Below are 18,287 nucleotides of genomic sequence, written 5' to 3'. Positions count from 1 at the left end.
GATTCTCTTTCCGCTTAATCTGTCTCTCTTTTCTTCCCCTCCCCCCAGCCCTCCTCTCTTTTCTATTTCCTTCTCTCTTCACTAACATTTACTGTTAAATCAATTCTGTACCATTGACTTTGGCATATAGTCTTTTTTGCTCCTTAATTTGGGCAGAGGCATCTCTCTATTCATTAGATCGTAACACTCTCCTGGGAGGGAGGCAACATTAACAGCAAGTCATTAATTCTCATTAACATAAATATAGACATTGATAAAACATTCCTAATTTACAAATGCACAGGTAATCTGGGTTTTCGCTGTAGGAGTAGGAGTGTGTGTTTGCTTTTTTGTGGCTGTGGGGCTTATTGCTCCCTGACAGAAAGCAGTTTATCTTTACTTGTCTTTCATTTATGAAACTGCAAGAGTCAAAAATAGCACACTGGTTTGCTGTCAGTGCTATCTATGAAATTGTAACAATCTGATATGCTTCCGACTCCATTAAATATGGAGTGCAATAATACTGGATTTGACACTTTGAAGCATGAGAATGCACTTTACCGTCCTTTGCTGTCTTTGGAATAGATGTAATTGATTCAGTTTTCACTTCTTTCTTCAATCTATTTGGAAAAATTGTTACAATTTGAGTAACAAAAATGTCGTCTCATAAGCGTGTGTACTACTATGTACTTCCCTGTTCACTCCCTGTGCATTTGTTACACTCAGAGTAACAAAAGTTTCTGTGCTGGAGAGGGGAAGAAACGTAAAAAGAAAATTATGATTGTTACAGTGAATAATTCTTACTGTGATTCTATGACTCCTCTTGATTAAACAACTGTTATACCATACCTTCCTGTGCCTTGCAGAAGAGCAATACAATTGAAACTGCTCTGCAGATAGAATAATGCTACTGTTTAGATATTTTGCATATTTTTTCCATTTCATAAAGATGTTACAGCTTTCTTAGTTGAAGCTCCATTTAGACAGGAAGATTTATATTGATTTTAAGACTGTTGTTGTGGTTGACTTCCATTAAAAATGTGACTTTTAATTATTCAACTTCACTTTTCATATGAATATGTTTTTTCTGGGTTATTTTGTTTGTTTGTTTTTGTTATTGTTGTTGTTTTGGTATGGGGTGGGGGTGTCATGGATTTTTTGTTTTGTTTTTAACCTGGGAGAAACAACACAACTGTAAGGAAACAGCATAAAAACAGTCTCTAAATTAATTGCTGGAATTATATGCAAATGTGTAGAAAAAATGTGAGGGGGGTTACTTTGGACAAGTGTGACAGTCAGATTAAGCAAAAGAGTAAGTTTACTTTTTAAAAATAATCTAACTTTATAGGCTATTATCCCTGTAAATGGATGGATTATATGAGGAAAAGTTAAATGGACTAAAGCCAAACCTTTTGAAATTTATAGGAGGACTAACCAGATAAAATTATCAGATGCAAGCAACAGCAGTAGGAACTGTGATAGCCCAAAACAGTGAGTAGTTATTGTACTGCATCCCATTCACAATTTTTGCTGACTCTTATAGGAAAATGCTATTGGTTTTATTTCATTTTAGCTTTGTTTTCTCCTGTGTTATTAATCAAAATAATTATAACATCCTCTGAAATACTTGTGAAATCTATTCATTTTACCCATTAGAAATCTATAACTTTGACTTGAAAGTTTCTTCTTAGATTTTAAGGAAAGAGGAAGGCTGAGAAGATTTTTAGTACTCCAGGTATGAATTTTGCCATCTATTTTCTGCACTTACTTTACTTGAAGTGCCATATAGTTGCCCTCATTAAATACTATACAGTACTGGAGTTCCTTCAACTGACTGCTAATAACCTGGCAAACATGCACTAGGCTATTTTCACATGAATTATATATCCTTACCATCTCTTCCAGGTAACTTAAAGTAAGGTGTTGAACTCTTGCCAAATCAAAAGGTTTCAAAATGGGTTTAGAAGTCATTTTCTCATACATTTTCTTTCAAATACATTTAGACACCTATCTGTTTCTTGAGTTTTTTGGCAGTAATGCACTTAGAATTGATGATCAGTAGTTTATTCATAAAGTTGTAATTTAAGATAATCATTGCAGTTGGTACACTTCAAACTTGTGCTGGTTTTCCCTCCCAAATGACTTCTTTGACTGATAGTTTATTGTTAACATATGACAATTATGTTTTTTAGCTTTTAAATAGCACTTTAATTAGAACCTCTTAGAGTTTCCACTGGATTAGCCTTTTTTTTTTTTTTCTAATAAAACCTTTTTCTACTGTTTGCAGCATTTCAGATTCCTTTGTTACTTGTTTAATAGCTGTTGGATTCTTCATTTTAAAGCTCTATTAATCAGGAAATTCAAAATGTCTTTCCTAATTTGTTGCTTTTTGCGACACCAAACTCTGTCTCAGCAAATTTTTCATTACAACTCAAATATCAAGTGGGAAATGAGAGACTGGAAGTTTGGTACCAAACTGCACACTGAAGCTGATTGTGTTTCCTTTAAAAGTACTAGCTGTGCCTTGACCTTTTAAATTGGTTTTGACAGCAAGTAGTAATATTTCAAGTTGTTCCAGGGATATGGTGTTCAGAAATTTGATAAAGGCTCTCAAATACTTTAATCAAACCCAAATATCTATGGTGATACATTTTTGCTGTTGAATGGTCCCTGTTATTTCTGAGTTGAAGGTGATCTAGGTCTAAAGTCCAGCCTGCACTTCACCTCAGTCACTTCCATTACTCAGACTTAAAAAGTTTTCCTGGCACTACAATTAATAGAATTCAGTGGTTTTCCTATTCTTCTTCTTGTCAAAATCTTTCACTTCCCTAATCATCATATTGATCTTCAGCTTCAGCTTTCCTGGATTTTAACTTTCTATTTTATCTTCCGTGTGACTGAAAACACTTTATGGTTTGCTTTGGATATTTAAATTCTTTTACAAAAACATCACAGGGTGCTTTGAGTTGTGTGATTTTGGTTTGTTGTTGTTGTTGGGGTTTTTTGTTATGTGTTTTTGGGATTGGTTTGATTTGGTTTGGTTGGTGGGTTTATTTGTTTTTTTTTTTTACATCGAGCATTTACAAATACTTGAAAAAAATCTGTTGCTTTTTTGCTTAAGGTCTTTCTGCATTTCCCTGTTGTGTTGAATAGCACAAGCTTGTCCATTAAAAACTTGCTGAAGATTTTAAACTTTACAGTTTTAATTATATCCTTAATGGCTGAGAAAAAAATTTTAAGTATTCTTGGTCAATATTTACAAAAGTATGTTCATAAATAGTTATAATTGTGCAAAAGCTACTACAGAGAATAAAAAAAATACAGGCATTATTGTTTTGAGCTAATAGGAAAAAATAAAAATCTATAATTTCTTAGAAATTTTTGAGTGTGGTCCAAATGCGTAATGAGAAATTTTAGATCTGGAGCCAGATTTACTACATTTCATTCTCACCCAAAACAGACAGCAATTTCAAGATAAAAAAAAAAAAATTTATTCATAAATTGTCATATTGTAGATTTTTATCTTTGCTTTCTCTTCCAGTGGCAGAAATCCTACAAATACAGTCAGTTTGCATTGGTTTACTGTACAAACTGTACAAAAATATGGAACTAAATCTAAATAGCTCTTAGAAAAATCAATAATTACCACTTCTTGATGCATGACTCAAATATTCATCATCATCTATCGCTCTTTTTAAATCACTCTTACAGAGATTTTGGCACAATGAGAACTCATTGACCTTTGCATTTGACTTTTGCATTTTGAAATACTTAAGTTTGCAGATTACAGTTAATGGATGGTAGACAAAGATGGAAGATGTGCAGTGCCAATAGTTTCTCTCAGCCTTACCAAGAGAATTACTTAGATGTGGCATTGTTATCATACAGTGATCACAGATATGGGATTAATGGTTAACCATGAAGTGTATGAGTCACAAAGCTTTCTGCTAGTGCTTACTTCAGAGACTGTTTTCCACTGGTCTAACATGTGAGAAGAAAAATAAGGGATTTCTGTCTAAGGATCTAATTAAAAAAACCCAACCAGCCGAACACAAAAAATGACCAGCAAGAGATATCTTTGAGAAGAAGTTGTTAACAGTTTGGCTGTATGCTCTCAGCTGAATTTAAGGACACAAAGTCATGTCAGTCCAGTGTCTTAGGCTGCAAATGGAGGTATGTATTCAATTGCCATCTGTTAGAGGTGGAGATGTTGTCTTCTGTTACTTGGGCCACCTGTTAAAAACAGGTAGGGCAGTTTTCTTTATCTCTTCCACAACCAATCCCTCTGGGAAATATCTTCTGTTAATGAGCCATTGAGTCTCACTGCATGACTGAGAAAGTTACATCACCCCATTGTGAGATGCTCCACCCAGGGGGTGGAGCCAAGCATTCCTACTTGGATATAGTCTGAACTTTGGAACACCAGAGCAGCCTTTTCCCACTGTATTCCCAGAGGAAGACCAGACCCATCTACACCACCACTGGACCTTCAGAGAAAAACTCCACCCTTCTATAGGATCACTGCTTCAACAGAACCACATCTGTCACTGCAGGAGGACTGCAGCCAACATTTAATGGGACTGCTACCAGCACCCTGACCCACAGAGTGTCAGGTTGTATTCTGACACTGTCAGTGTTGTTTTGTATTACTGTATTGTTTATTTTATTTTTATTTTCTTCCCTAATAAAGAACTGTTATTCCTATTCCCATAGATACTGCCTGACAGCCCCTTAATTTCAAAATTATAATGCTTCAGAGGGAGGTGGTTTATGTTCTCCATTTCAAGGAAGGCTCCTGCCTTCCTTAGTAGACACCTGTCTTTTTAAGCCAAGACATCTAGACTTCCCTTTAGTTTGTGAAAATGAGACCATTTTATCCAGACTCCATCTCTCTTTTTAAGACTGCTAAGTAATACATTTCTCACTTCATTCACTTTTAGTCACCTTATGCTGCCACATCTGTGGTAGACTTGCCTTTGAAAAGTAAAGAATGTGACATTGATGACAAATTTCTATGCATCTGCTTGCAAATAGTTTGTAGTTTCTTTACAACTTATCTTGTTACCCAGAACATCATAGAGGAGATCCTTGGAACAAAATATAACTGCTACCAGCTGTCTTAAAAACCAAAATTCTTTTTAATATTTTTATACTAGACTGTTCTTTGGAGTCAGGGCTCCAAGGCAATGGATCTGCATACACTTCCCAGCACAGTCACCTTCTAAGGCTGAATGCCTGATTTTGACTCTGTCAATACTGATTTATGTCCATCTAGTTCCAGGAATTTCAGAGAAACTGCTGTGGGATTATAACTGCCATCATTCCACAAATACATAGCTGATCAGTACCAGCTTCCTACAGAAATGAGAAAAATCCTGTGAACTTGTTTTAAGATATCTCCTTAAGTTTGACTGTATTTTCCATTGTAAAGAAAATTGATCTTTCAGTTTCATAGGCATTATATTAACTTCCCAAATTTTTTATTAGCACAGCCTTTCAAACATAGACAAAGTACACAGCACATTTCTGCTAAACATAAGCCTTCCATGTATTTCCACTGTAAGCATAAAATTAATTCCACGGAAAAAAGAGAGATACCACTTCAAAATTGGAGTAACTTAGCTCAAAACCATAACTATCAAACACAAAGAAAAGAAGTGGAACAAAATTAGCATTGTCAAGCAGTAGGACTGAGGACTGAGACACTCAACAAATTTAGAAATATCACATTCCAACTGAATGAGGCACATAAACAGTTGCAGTAGTGATGGCACAGTTTCTTAGAATTCTGTGACTCAGCAACATTGTTTGGGTTGGCATAAGATTGGATTTTTTAAACAATTTGTATATTTTCACTTGTCTTATGCAACTGTTGCATGTGTTACCAGGGTTGTTGGTCTGAAACAAATAGAGACTTTATCCTCGTGTTTTATTGCTTTTGTCTGTGCACATAAATTTTCTTGGTTTAATGCAAATTAAAAGCTCTCTTGAATAGTAGAAGAAACACATGCTTGCAGTTGTTCTTCTGCTTGAAACATGCCTCTTGATAATTTTACTTTTTGGTATTGAAATAACTCAGTGGCCTGTACCAGGTTTTGTTCTTCATTCTACATGCTTGTAAGTTGTTTTACACAACAACATTCCCTTGAGTTCATAAAAACATAAGGAGTCCTTCCCTGACATTGTCAAGAATATTCTAGACACCTGTGACCCAAAGGGAACAGGCAGGTGTGGAGCCTAGATCTCTCAGCAAATGCAGAGCCCAGGCAGAACTTGCTGTTATTTTTATCAGCACTCTCCTCTTGCTGCAGACAGAGGAAGGTAAAAAGGATAAATCCTCAAGGTTGTTTCACTCAATTGCTGTATTTTAGATAGCAAGTCTTACTGTCTCAGCATATTATTCCATAACAGAGCTCACTCACCTTGGCTGAAGAGAAGTTATGCTCACCAACATTCCTGAGTTTTCCTCAGGTGCCAGCCTTGTAGTACCATGAGTAACAGTGAAAGTGGCCTTGTTACTTTCAGAGATGCTTGATGGTGATGACCTTGTAGAAAGACAGCAAGTCCCAGAGATAATCTCGCAATGCATCTTTCCAATGTATCCTCACTTAGAAAATGCACACTCACAGAGGAGAGTCTTGTGGGTAGGGATGGTAGAGTGTTATCTTTGCTCTGAATTTGTTGCATATATTTTAGGGGGCTTTCACAATTATGTTATTCAAATAATTCCTTAAGACTGTGACCCCTTGAAGAAACAGGGTCAGGCAACATTTTTCTGGAGTTTCTGGAGTGCCCTTGCACACCATTAAATTTTGTTACTGTGCAAAGATGCATGTTTGAAATTTCCACATACATTTTTCAGGATTAATTAACTGGAGGCTGTAAGGAGATTCAGAGAAGCAAAGGGCCTCCCAATTCTTGCATGTAAAATACAATCCTGCTGCAACAATCCTTTACACACTTATGCAGGTTAAATGATGTACAAACAGGTGACACACTTACTAGCTGCCATTTTTCAGCAAGTGCTTCATCTCCTCTGCTGAGAAGAGTTAGCCTGTTTCTGAAGCACATGAAATGTTGTACTGAAAGCATGTTATCCTAGATGTCTCGGTGAATTATTAACATGCCATCATGTCAGGTGGTCTTTGTCCCATTTTTCTCTCACCCACTTCTGATAATTAGTTGAAATGCAACATGCAAGAATACTGCCTTTGTTAAATGCCTGTGGGATGAGGTAAAGCTACAGGATTAATTCCAACATTTTAAAGACCTACATAGTTAGCAAGTAGCAGCTTTGAGAGGCTAAAGAAGTAGATTACTCACTTTTTCTCTCCTCTCCACCAAACCCCAAGTATATGAAATTTAGATGAGCTTTTAGTGTGGCACTTGCTAGGCTTGATTTGGTATTCATGTTCATTACAGGCTTTCACAGTACAGACTGTAGGAAAATTGCTCCTTGTTCAGTTCAGATGGGGCCTGGATTAAAGTTAACATTTCTATGTCACTCTTTCATAGACTTTTCTATTATCCCCCTTCAGCAAAAAACTGGATGAGAAGATCACAGAGGTTCTTTCTGACTTTGGGGTGAGATTTTCTGTGCTTCCCACATAGGCACACTTCTCTTACAAATTAATATCAGGATATTCAGTAAGTGCCACAGAAATACCAAGGAAGACTGCATACCTGGTATTCTCAAAAAAATGTGAGACAAAAGAATAGAGGAATAAAAGAACAGGAATCTGTGAATGCAAAATTCTCCCCTTTGGTATAGTTTATGCAGTTGGTTGTGTCAGGGCACAGTGGATGAACAACTCTGCCATGCCAAAATGATAATATTTGTGAGCATTGCAACTTGTTACTAACTGGTACATATAAAAAAGTGCCACTGAGACTCTCCTCAAGGGTTTACATGGAATTTAAATAGGACTCTTAAGTGCAGTGGCATAAAATCAAAGAAAGGCAAAATTCGAAGGCAAAACCCACCACTGCAAGGCCTTCCAGATCGTAAGCAACCTATGCCTTCTAGTAAGCAGTGATTTCTGTTTCTAATTATATTGGCAATGGCTTTACCTAGACTGAAAATATGTAATCTGTAGTCTTATAAGTGCTACTGGCAACTAAACCCCCAAATTTAGTTTAATTATTCAATCTCCTCTTGGTTTAGGAAAAAGTTTTGAGAACTTTGAAAGGAAAATGCTTTTATTGATTCTTGTATTCCTTTCTCTGTCTCTGTACATATATGGAGATATATCCTACTATGTTGTATTATGACTGCTTTTATTTTTACCTTCACATATCACATTTCCTTCAGTGATGTTTTCTGAACTTAGCTCTGACTTATTTTTGCTTTTGAATCCAAACTTAAATTCAAATTTAGACTTGTGTATGATTCACAAGCAAGTCATACAACACCAGTTTTCCTATTACCTTTTCTGCAAAGAGAAAGGGGTGAATTTACCCTCATTCACATTTATGTAGCCCCAGAATGACTTCAATGTTTAGTGTATCTTCTCAGGAAGACTTTCTGAACAACAGAAGAGAAAGGACATCATAGAAGAGAGAACAACAAAAAAGAGACTTATCCCCTCTCCTTTCTTAATACAGATTTTAGCATTAAGAAAAGTATGCTAAACCCACTACGGAGAAAGATACAGCAGTAATAACAGGACAGTATCAATGAGGATTAATTTGATGTTGCATTTATTGGGAAACCACCCTATACTAAGTTCCTGCTCCAGATTTTCTCTAGGACAGGCAGCCAGAATTACATTGAGTGCCCTTTTGTGTTGCCCAATAACCGTAATACTTCCCAGTTCACTGTAGAATGCAGCTGGCCAGCTTTCTGAGGATCCTTCCTGTGGTGGTATTCTTAGGTAGCAAGAGTCACGGAAACCTCTCACCTTTGCAGAAAGTGTATTTGGAAGAGGTGTAGGCTGTGGTCAGCTGTGGGCCACATTGGTCTCCAATTGCTTCAGTGAACCTTTTGCCATCAGAATCCTTCAGTTTGCATCACCAGACCGAGCACTTGTGGTCCCTTGGTCTAAAGGATCATCAAGGTTCCTTTTAGCTATAATTTCCCTTAAGGTTCTTGTTTATCTGCTAAACACCCTTCATTGTGTGTGATGACTTGTGTAAGTTGTGTTACTTTCACTATACTTTCATAAAGTAACAACTTCATCAGTAAGGCATGAAAAACTGATCAGACAAGTATTCTGTGTTCTGCTTGTTCCTGTATTGTAAATGTCCCGTATGAGGTCACAAAGTAACTTTTACAAAGTGTGAAAGTAAAATGAAGGACAATGGAATTGGCATGATCAATGCTTTTAGGTCTTTGAGCCATTAAGTGTAGCCTCCTTGACTGTCACGTTAGGGGTATGGATCAAAGAAGAAAGTTTAAGGTAAATGCAATGAAGCTACTATTACCTAAGTCCCTTTTAGCTAAATGCAAACGTCCTGCTCCTTTATTCAAACTAAGTTTGTTCAGCAGTGTGTATAGCATGTGATTTCTGTGAAAAAGGCCCACCAAAATAAAAAGCCTGGCTACCAGCACAAACTCTGCACCTAACAATCAAATGGGTACTTGAGTACCTGAAACACAAGCTGCAAGTAGGGAAAAAAAGCAGCATTTTCATCAGTTGGGTAAAATCACCTTATTATAAATGTTGGTTCAGCTTTGGTTTGAGTAATTCTGATATTAATTAAATCTGCACAGTTTTGCTTTGTGCAGATTCTATTTTAGAAGTTTTCCTAAAATTAGTTTAATAATTAATACAGTTTCTCTTCTATACATACCTTGGTAACAAAACTGCTACTGTATTCAATGCTTTTGTGGACTGTCTTAACAAAGTCACGAAAGAGAAAATTTATATTGGAACTAGAAAATTTTACCAAGAATTCTAAGGCTTCTACAGAAGGGTTGAAAAAAAAATGTATGATAGGAATGCAGCCTTCACTGATTTTAAACTTTCAGGGTAAAAACTCCAATTTCTTCTAAGAACTGTTTTAACTACTCATTGCATAAAGGTTATGTGCAATAATGGAGCCATGTAACACTATTCCCACTCCTTCAATGTAGAAGCTGGCTCAGTATTACTGTTTTAATTTTCTTTTTTAGGAACTTCCCTCATATACTACTAATATAACTTCCATTAAAGTATCCTTCCTCTTCTTCCAGGCAAAGATAACTACAGCTTAATTTCACTGTGTGCTATGCAAAGTGGTGGGTTAACAAGTGAAATCACAATGCTGCCAGGCAAACACGGCAGTCAGAGTTGTAGAAGCTGCTTTGGGTTTTATTTTTCCAACAGGTTTTAGCCAGAATTTTCGGGAACAAAGAAGGCCAGCTCAACCTTTCATGAGCTTAATCAATCTCACTCTGTCCATTCCTGGAATAGCTGAAGCTAGATGATCTACATGCAGCCAAGCTTAAAGTTTGCCCACTGATAGATTTTGATCAAAAGGGAAAAAAATATAATATTGAGGAAATGTTTATATTTTGTTCAGTCTGCCTAGATGTATTTGTAAGGCTTTGTCCTGTGTACCTAGCTGCAACCATGCATAAGGTTTGCATTTTTTGGTTATAATAAAGGAATGTTGGAGCGTTTAACTAGACACATAGAAAGGTGTTCTTTGTTACAGTTCACTGAACTAACCCATCTTGTTTGTGAATCATTAATGATACTGACTGCTGTGTAAATTTACTTTTGTTGTAAATCTATAAATGGCATGGGAAGATGTGGTAGAATGATTTTTCATACCTAGTTTTAGATGAGAACATTATCGTTTCAAAGAAGGTAAGGGAAAAATATAAATTAACATCTCGGAAGAAGACATAGAAACCTTAAAAGAGCTAACATCATACATTCTGTAAAATTAATTTTAACATTCTGTTTCTTGTAGTTCATTGCAGTGGGTGAGTATATGCAGTCATGCACAATTTGTCCACTTTAAGACTATCCATTATGGGAGAAAAATTTTAAAACTGCTTTTCAAGGAGTCCTATTTACAGTGGGTAACAGACACAGTGTAAAAATCCAAGAATTCAAAACATATATGATGCTGGAGTTACAAAGTGATCTGAGATAGGAAACAGCAAGTTTGAAAGAGAAGCATTTTCTTGAGGATCATGGCAAGAATTTTCCTGGGGAACATGGTCTAGGGAATTGGTCAGTTTTGTTTTCATATAGAAATCCTCACTCTCATCTGCAAATACAAGGTATTATGTAATTAGGTGCAGTAAATACAAGTAGATACATATTCAGAATGGAAGAATTATGTTTATTTTTCCCCTCTTATTGAAGGAAATTGCAGTACATAAAGCTTTATTGAAGAATTTTCCATTAGGGCAGAGATTATATAAATTCACAAATACAGTGGGCTTTGGCACAGTTGCATGGGAGAACTCATAGCTGTAATTTCAAACACAATGAATTAGCATCATCTCTCCCACCCCAAAAATTTTTATCTTGTAAGAATTTCTCATGTTTCAAAAAATGATTCTGTTCTAAAACAGGAAAACCCCAAACACCAACACTTTATCAAATAAAAAGTTTAGACAATTTTCATTCAGAAACTATTGTCCTTTGGAGGAATATACCTGTCGCATAATGACATAATAATGACTATTTTTCTACAGGATAGTTTGCAGGACATCATGAAACACTCATCCAGCTCAAGAACACAGGACAAAGCACATGGCTTTGAAGCATATTGAGCCATGTTACTTTCCACTGCATATAGAACTTGTATACTTCTTGTATACTTCTCATTTTAAGAGTTCTGCATTAAAAAAAAAAAAAAAAAAAAAGAAGAATTTTGGAGCAATTGAATTCAGCAATGTAGCTGCATGGTAGCTTAGAGAATTCACTAACAACATTTGCTAAACCATGGAGCATATTTCTTACATTAAATTAAGATGCAGGGTAAATAAGATTGCACTGGGCAAAGCTTACTTTTAGCAAAACTCTACAGGATCACATATGTAAGTGGCAGATGAATGTGAGCTTAGTAGTTTTTTATCTGATCAAGGTTGACACAGAGCCAACCATGTCAATAATTTCATTCGAATATCAACTAGGACCATTATTTTCAAAGGTCTTACAGACTTGTAACATGATTTTTCTAAACTCAATTATTTTATTTTGTATTTTTTCCTTTGATTTCTAGTCCAATATGTGGGTGCAGTGAGGTAATTTGTTATCTCCTAGAGCATGTTGGGTTTTCAGGATGTATTTTGGGTATAAACATGCATCAACTTCTGTATCTGGCTTTTATTTTCATTTTGTCTAATGCAATTTTAAAAATGCTCTTTTCCTTACATTAAGTGCTCTGAAATACTTTAATTGCTTGAGTATGTTAGAAACAATAACCAAAAAAGTAAAATAGCTTGATATGTTTTACTATTAAATCACATGACCAAAGAAACCCATAAAAATTCAAAATTATCACAGCACAAAAATGTAATTAAATTTTCTTATTTTATTTGTGTCTCCACCCAGGGTGTAAACACACACCCTGGGTGGAGACACAAGACATTAATTTATCTCTACAAATCTCTAGCCTCACCAAAACAATAATTAAAGCCACTCTTAAAACTCTGAGTCCAGTGGACTTTTTTTGAGAAATCTCCAAGAGTTTGTTTCCTATTTTGGTTTCTAATTCTATGAATCCATACAAATAGTAGTCTTATGGTGAAGGACAGTGCCTGGAGCAGTTTTATTTAAAGGCATCTCACAATAATATGTTCTACAGGTAATGTAATGAAGTTACAATTTTCCAGTTTTATTTTGTACCATGCACATACACCTTTCACTTTTACCTTTTACATAAAACAGAATGTTATGAAACAGGACAAAAATAAATTATGATTGTATGAAAAATAGCTGTAAAAAAATCACAAAACTACACATACTAGTAGAGCAAAAGGTGTAACTCTTTTGAATTTTTTTTTCATGACATGCAACAGACATCTCTTTAGAGAAAGATATATCAGCCAGACATAGAGTATGGCAAATTAAGATCATATGTATATATGTAAGCATATATAAATATGTAGATTACTCTGTAACCTTTAGGAAAAACATAATCCCACTTCCTCTCCTCACCAAAGTGCTTTGTTTAAAAAATATTACACAAGAAGCTGCTTTCTGTACAGACACTGCTTTCTGTACAGAACAAAATAATTTCTTTTTCTTAAATAAAAACTCAGCTAATTTTCATTTGTGGTCGTTTTCTTTTGCTTTAACAGCTTTAGTGAAATATATATATATATATATATAGATAGATAGATAGATAGATAGATATACACACACACACACACAAAAAGCCCCAAACCAAGAACAAAATTTCATACAACCAAGAAAAAGTGCTGTTTAAAAATTCTGCTATAGAATTACGCAGGGAAAACAGTTAAAATGTAATTTTTATACTCATTCACACCTTTTCAAGAAAAGCTGAAAACAATATACAGTGTGACAGATGGCCTTAGCACTGCCATTCTTCAGCATCTGGTATTAGTAAACCACAATGCCTATATGTTTGTGTGTACACACACATAGAAAGGGAGCCCCAAATCCACACGTGCACTCTCATACACTTCCACTTGTACACATGCACTTTGAAAGCTGATTTTATACTCCAGTGTAGAACCATTTCTAATGCAGATTTAAATAGACACTGAGCCGGGAAAGACTTAAATTGTATAAAAGAATAATTGTAAATAATTTATTTTGAATATTGTTTAATATGCGTAGTCTAAAATAACTTCATCTCTTAGATATGAATCCCTTTAGAACATTAACAGTACAGCATTGAGAATAACAACACAAAACTCACTGAGGCACAAGTATTTGCAAGTAACTCAGTTATGCAGATAACCCACAAAATCAAGCACCATTGTGACAAACAGGATTCCCTATTTAAATATCCAATATACATGAAATACAATGGGGCTTTTTATGCAATTGCCCTCAGTGATTAAATTGATGCCTTGAAGTCAGTCCAACTCCAAAGAGAATAATGAAATAATAGTGAAGAATCCTCTTTGTCTCTGAATGAGAAGTAAACAAAGGCATACCTTTTTACAGACTGGTAGCCCATATTCTTGTGCTTGATTTGACTGTTCTCTAGGGCCTTCTTTTTAGGATTAAGGCTCATGGAAAGTTGTAAATATATGTATATGTATATGTATATGTATGTGAAAGAATGAATTAATGACTTGCAAAAGTTTCCTTTTCTAAATGTAACTGATGACCCCCAAGCCAAAAATGCCCTTTTTGAATTCTGTACTCCCATTTTCCCTTTGGTCAGCATGTTTCAAAATGTATAATTCCCCAACTCTACAGAACAACTTGTACATTCAGATACTTGAAAAAATATTTCAAAAAGTTTAAAAGTCAAGGTGGTAGAGATCTGAAGACAACAACAATATTTCAGTTTTCTAAACAGCAATGGACAAATTCTGGACAATCATGTGGCTAAAAGAATTTTTAAGGACTTATATATAAGGAAGTATATAGGTACATGCATATGTCGACACTTAGTCTGCCCTTGCTGACTTTGGTGGAACAAAACACAATTCCACACATTTGAAACTGAAGTGTTCAGTGTGACTAATTATTCCTACTGAACCAAGTTATGCTTGTGCAGTGGCCACAAAATGGGCTTTAAGGTAGTAGAAAATTAAAGCTTTATGAAAAAGCAAAACTTGCAGTCAATGCACTTTATGCAAAAGGACTGTATTTTTGATGGCATGTGTATAGCTGTGAAGAATGCCTGGTGGCATTTAATGCAATGCAAATCACACATGGTAATGTCTAGACCTCTTAGTGCAAGCTGGAGCAGAGAGACACATTCTCTTGTGATGTGAAAAGCAGAATATATGAGGAAGAATTTAGCACAGAACTAGCTGCATTTTAGTCACTTCTCATTGTACTTCATTTATGTGCATGGTTTATCTATATAATCTGTGTATCAGATGAAAATATCTCGATTAAATATTTAAGCACATATCTGCACATAATAATATACTTCATGAATACAAACCTCAAAAGATTGCCAGTGTTCACAAATATCTGGACATAAATTCATCTATTCCACAAAATTACAGATTAAATTATGAACTGGAACCAAATCAGACTTAATAACTCTCAAAAATTTGCCAGGAAAAAAAAAAAAAAAAAAAGGTTGTATAAACCTTTTTATTTTATCTTTTTAGAAGAGCTATTTCTGAAGCATAGTTATGGTCCAGCCTGCAAGGATGAACTTTTCTGTCCTCACTCTATCAGGTCATGAGAATATTATGATGTACACTACACAGTAAGAAGTCCACAAAATGGATGAACAGGAAGTAAAACCTAAAAACTCAGTCTTACTAATGTAAGAGCTGTTCTCAAGGCATACAGGATCACAGTGATGACATGCCCAATGCAAAATATTGGTTTTAACTCATAACCTTGTATGTTTTATGAAGGACAACCTAATTTGCTTGCATCCTGGGTTAAATTTGTAGACCTTGAGCATGACATTGGTCAGAAAAATCAAAACCACCAAACCAGTCCAGTTTTATCTTTCTAGGTAACCAAAGGAAACATAGTAAACTTAATAGTGGTTCTTCTTTCTGAAAATATGTTATGGAAAAAGATTAGGACAACCAAAATTTAATTGAACCAGAACAGATAGCTTTTTAAAAAAATATGGAATTTAAGGAAGAATCTTTCTTACAAAAGATGTTAAACCTTCCTGCCAAAGACTATGGAACATATAGCAACAATGCTCTACAACCTAATCAAAAAGCAACTGAAAGTTAAAATGCATTTATGCTTATCTGGCAGATGTGCTAAATAGACACAAAGCCCATGTAACTAACTTCTTGTGTATTTAAACCGTCTTATTCATGCTTACAGGATCAGAATGAATATTGGGAAAACAATATAGCCATATTGTGTGGCTTAAAATAAAGAAGGAATTAAAGGACACCTAATCTGAGGCCTGTAAGAAATTTTCTACCAAGAATTGTTGATCCAAAAAGAAGCCACACCAATGACTCCAATAAGTAGTGCCTATATATATGTCTAATTTCTCTCCATTTTGGATACTGTTGTGTGTTAAACTTTGGAACTATCACATGCAGACAGGTTGTGCAAAAACTGTATGCCTTTGAAATGTTTGTAGTATGCTCTGGTTTTGCTTCTTTTCCTTTTTTGAAAAAGGAATTTTCTAAAGCTGTTTTCTTCTGTAAGTGCACCCATTCAGCTTGAAAGGATTACAGCCAACAACTAGTTTTCTTATTTGGTCTCTGAATTCCCTTTGAGAAATTAAAAGAAGAAATAATTTAAAAAGTATAGTTGCTGTACCACAGATAAGAAGAAAAAAAACAATTGCTAAGGTTTTGGCAAAGCTTGCTTTCTCCAAATATTCTCCTTCTCAGTTTGCTGCTTGATTAAATGAAGAATGCTTGGTCATTGCTTTTTTCCTCTCCATTATGTATGCATATGTAGTCATATCCCCATACATACATGGCAGTTTCATGGAGAGAAAAAATTTGTAGGGAAATAACAGAAACGGAAGATGAAACAGAATCAAGTTGTTGTAACTAGATATACATTACTTTAGCCTTCAGTGTATACAGAAGAAAGCTGGCTGGAACAATGATCCACTGCATTTACTTGTAGGAAACTGCTGTCCTCTGGCATGCTGCAAGCTGAATCACCAAAGATACCTACAGACCCTGCTGGGAAATCATACACTGGGAGAAGAAACAAAAAAAAGCCCAAGTTAAAAAGCAGGATAACTATATAATGAAGGAGGTACTAATACTTATGCATAGAACTGGAAATGGTTTTAAATCAAATACACAAATAAAATAAGCAAAGCAACATATGTATGAAATTAATGGCATAACTTACTGCTTACCAAGGGAGGAATTTTCAGTTCTTTCAGAATCAAGTCTGAAGTAGAGCAGATTTCATTGTAACTAACACCTCCTCATTTAATGGATGTTAAATTTGTGATCATTTAAAAAATAAACTTCATGTTTTTTAACAAATTTCATCATATTGAACACAGGATAGAAGACAATAAAATATTGTAGAATGCTGTCATAAATTTGACCCTGGCATAGAAATTACTACCTTCTACAAATGGCAATATAAGCCCAAGAACAACTGTTTGCAGACACACTCTTAACTTTTGGGTAACATATTTACATACTGTGAGATTCCTCTTTGTAATTACAGGCGCATTGGCATTGCAATACACTTCTGAGGGACCAAGACATAAGAGGGATTTCAAAGCACAATAAATGTTAAGTGGATTCATCCTGTGTAGAAAGACAGTAAAAGACCTGGGCTTTAGTTGAGCGCCAAGATTAGTCTCACTGTCTTGTACTGATCCTTTGCACAGAGATATTTCAGCCTTCCAGAGCAGCATGCAAGCCCCTTAAGTAATTTTCATGTAGGCACAGACTAAGTTATGTGCACACAGATGAGTGTGCATCCAGGGCAGTTTTTGTCATGGAAATGTGAATAAATGAAATTCAAGACTGATAAAAACCAACACCAAGCAAAATCACCCGTGCATGCACCAAAGTAATTTGAATCATCTCAGGCCTCTGCCACAATATGTGCAGTGGAGTGGAGTGGCTGCACAAATATCACAGAAGGCTCAATGGACTGTATTTTAGCTCAAATACACAAGCCAGAGATTTTCTAAGCCCCATAGGCTAGACCCTTGAGAAGCTTTCAACAGTGTTCAGACTGCACACAGGCCAGTTGTTACTGTCACCTGTGGTGACTTCTGGCCTCCCAACACCGACCATTCCATGAAGATCTGAAAACTACCTCCTCTTTGTAAAAAGTCAAACCTGGTATGACACGTCCCACCCAAGTACACAGTTCATGCACATCTGCCTAAGTTCACAAACTCGACACGATCGTACATGAAGTAACCAGCTGTTATTTACCTTTGATACCAGAATGATCTGAAAAACTTCCATGGAATATGCCAAGCTCTCCCTGGCCTGCTGATGTGAGAGCTGAGTGGTCAACAGGAGGAACCATATTGCAAGAAACACTGTCTTGTATGTTCTTCTGAGTGTCAGCATAATGTGGGGGACAGAATGTCTGAAGCTGCCCATAAAAACCTAGAAACAGAAGAAGGCCATCAGTAAAAGACATGGACAGAGATAAAAAGGACATTATGTGGAACCATGGCCATGATAATAATAAAAATCTCAACTGCTCTACCACTAGGACTTCAATAATTTTAAACAAATAAAGCAGTATTGATATGATGCTCCCTAAAACTTACTC

At 35.5% G+C, this 18,287-nt stretch overlaps 1 protein-coding gene across 5 annotated transcripts in view; it reads right to left on the bottom strand.

The window, feature by feature from the left end:
* Nucleotides 1-11,235: 11,235 nt before the first annotated feature.
* GLIS3 (GLIS family zinc finger 3) overlaps nucleotides 11,236-18,287 on the bottom strand; it is a 151,450-nt gene continuing 144,398 nt past the window's right edge. For all 5 annotated transcript variants that reach the window (XM_077790044.2, XM_085567444.1, XM_031507261.3 and 2 more), the window contains 2 exons: nucleotides 17,939-18,118; nucleotides 11,236-16,723 (listed from right to left, as the gene is read on the bottom strand). In XM_077790044.2, the coding sequence (XP_077646170.2) occupies nucleotides 16,587-16,723; nucleotides 17,939-18,118 (317 nt within the window). In that variant the 3' untranslated portion in view covers nucleotides 11,236-16,586. The remainder of the gene's footprint in view (nucleotides 16,724-17,938; nucleotides 18,119-18,287) is intronic.

This window comes from Lonchura striata, chromosome Z, assembly GCF_050655825.1.
Source record: "Lonchura striata isolate lonStrDom1 chromosome Z, ASM5065582v1, whole genome shotgun sequence".
In the NCBI taxonomy this organism is placed as follows: Eukaryota; Metazoa; Chordata; class Aves; order Passeriformes; family Estrildidae; genus Lonchura; species Lonchura striata.
This window is presented reverse-complemented; position numbering and strand designations above follow the sequence as displayed.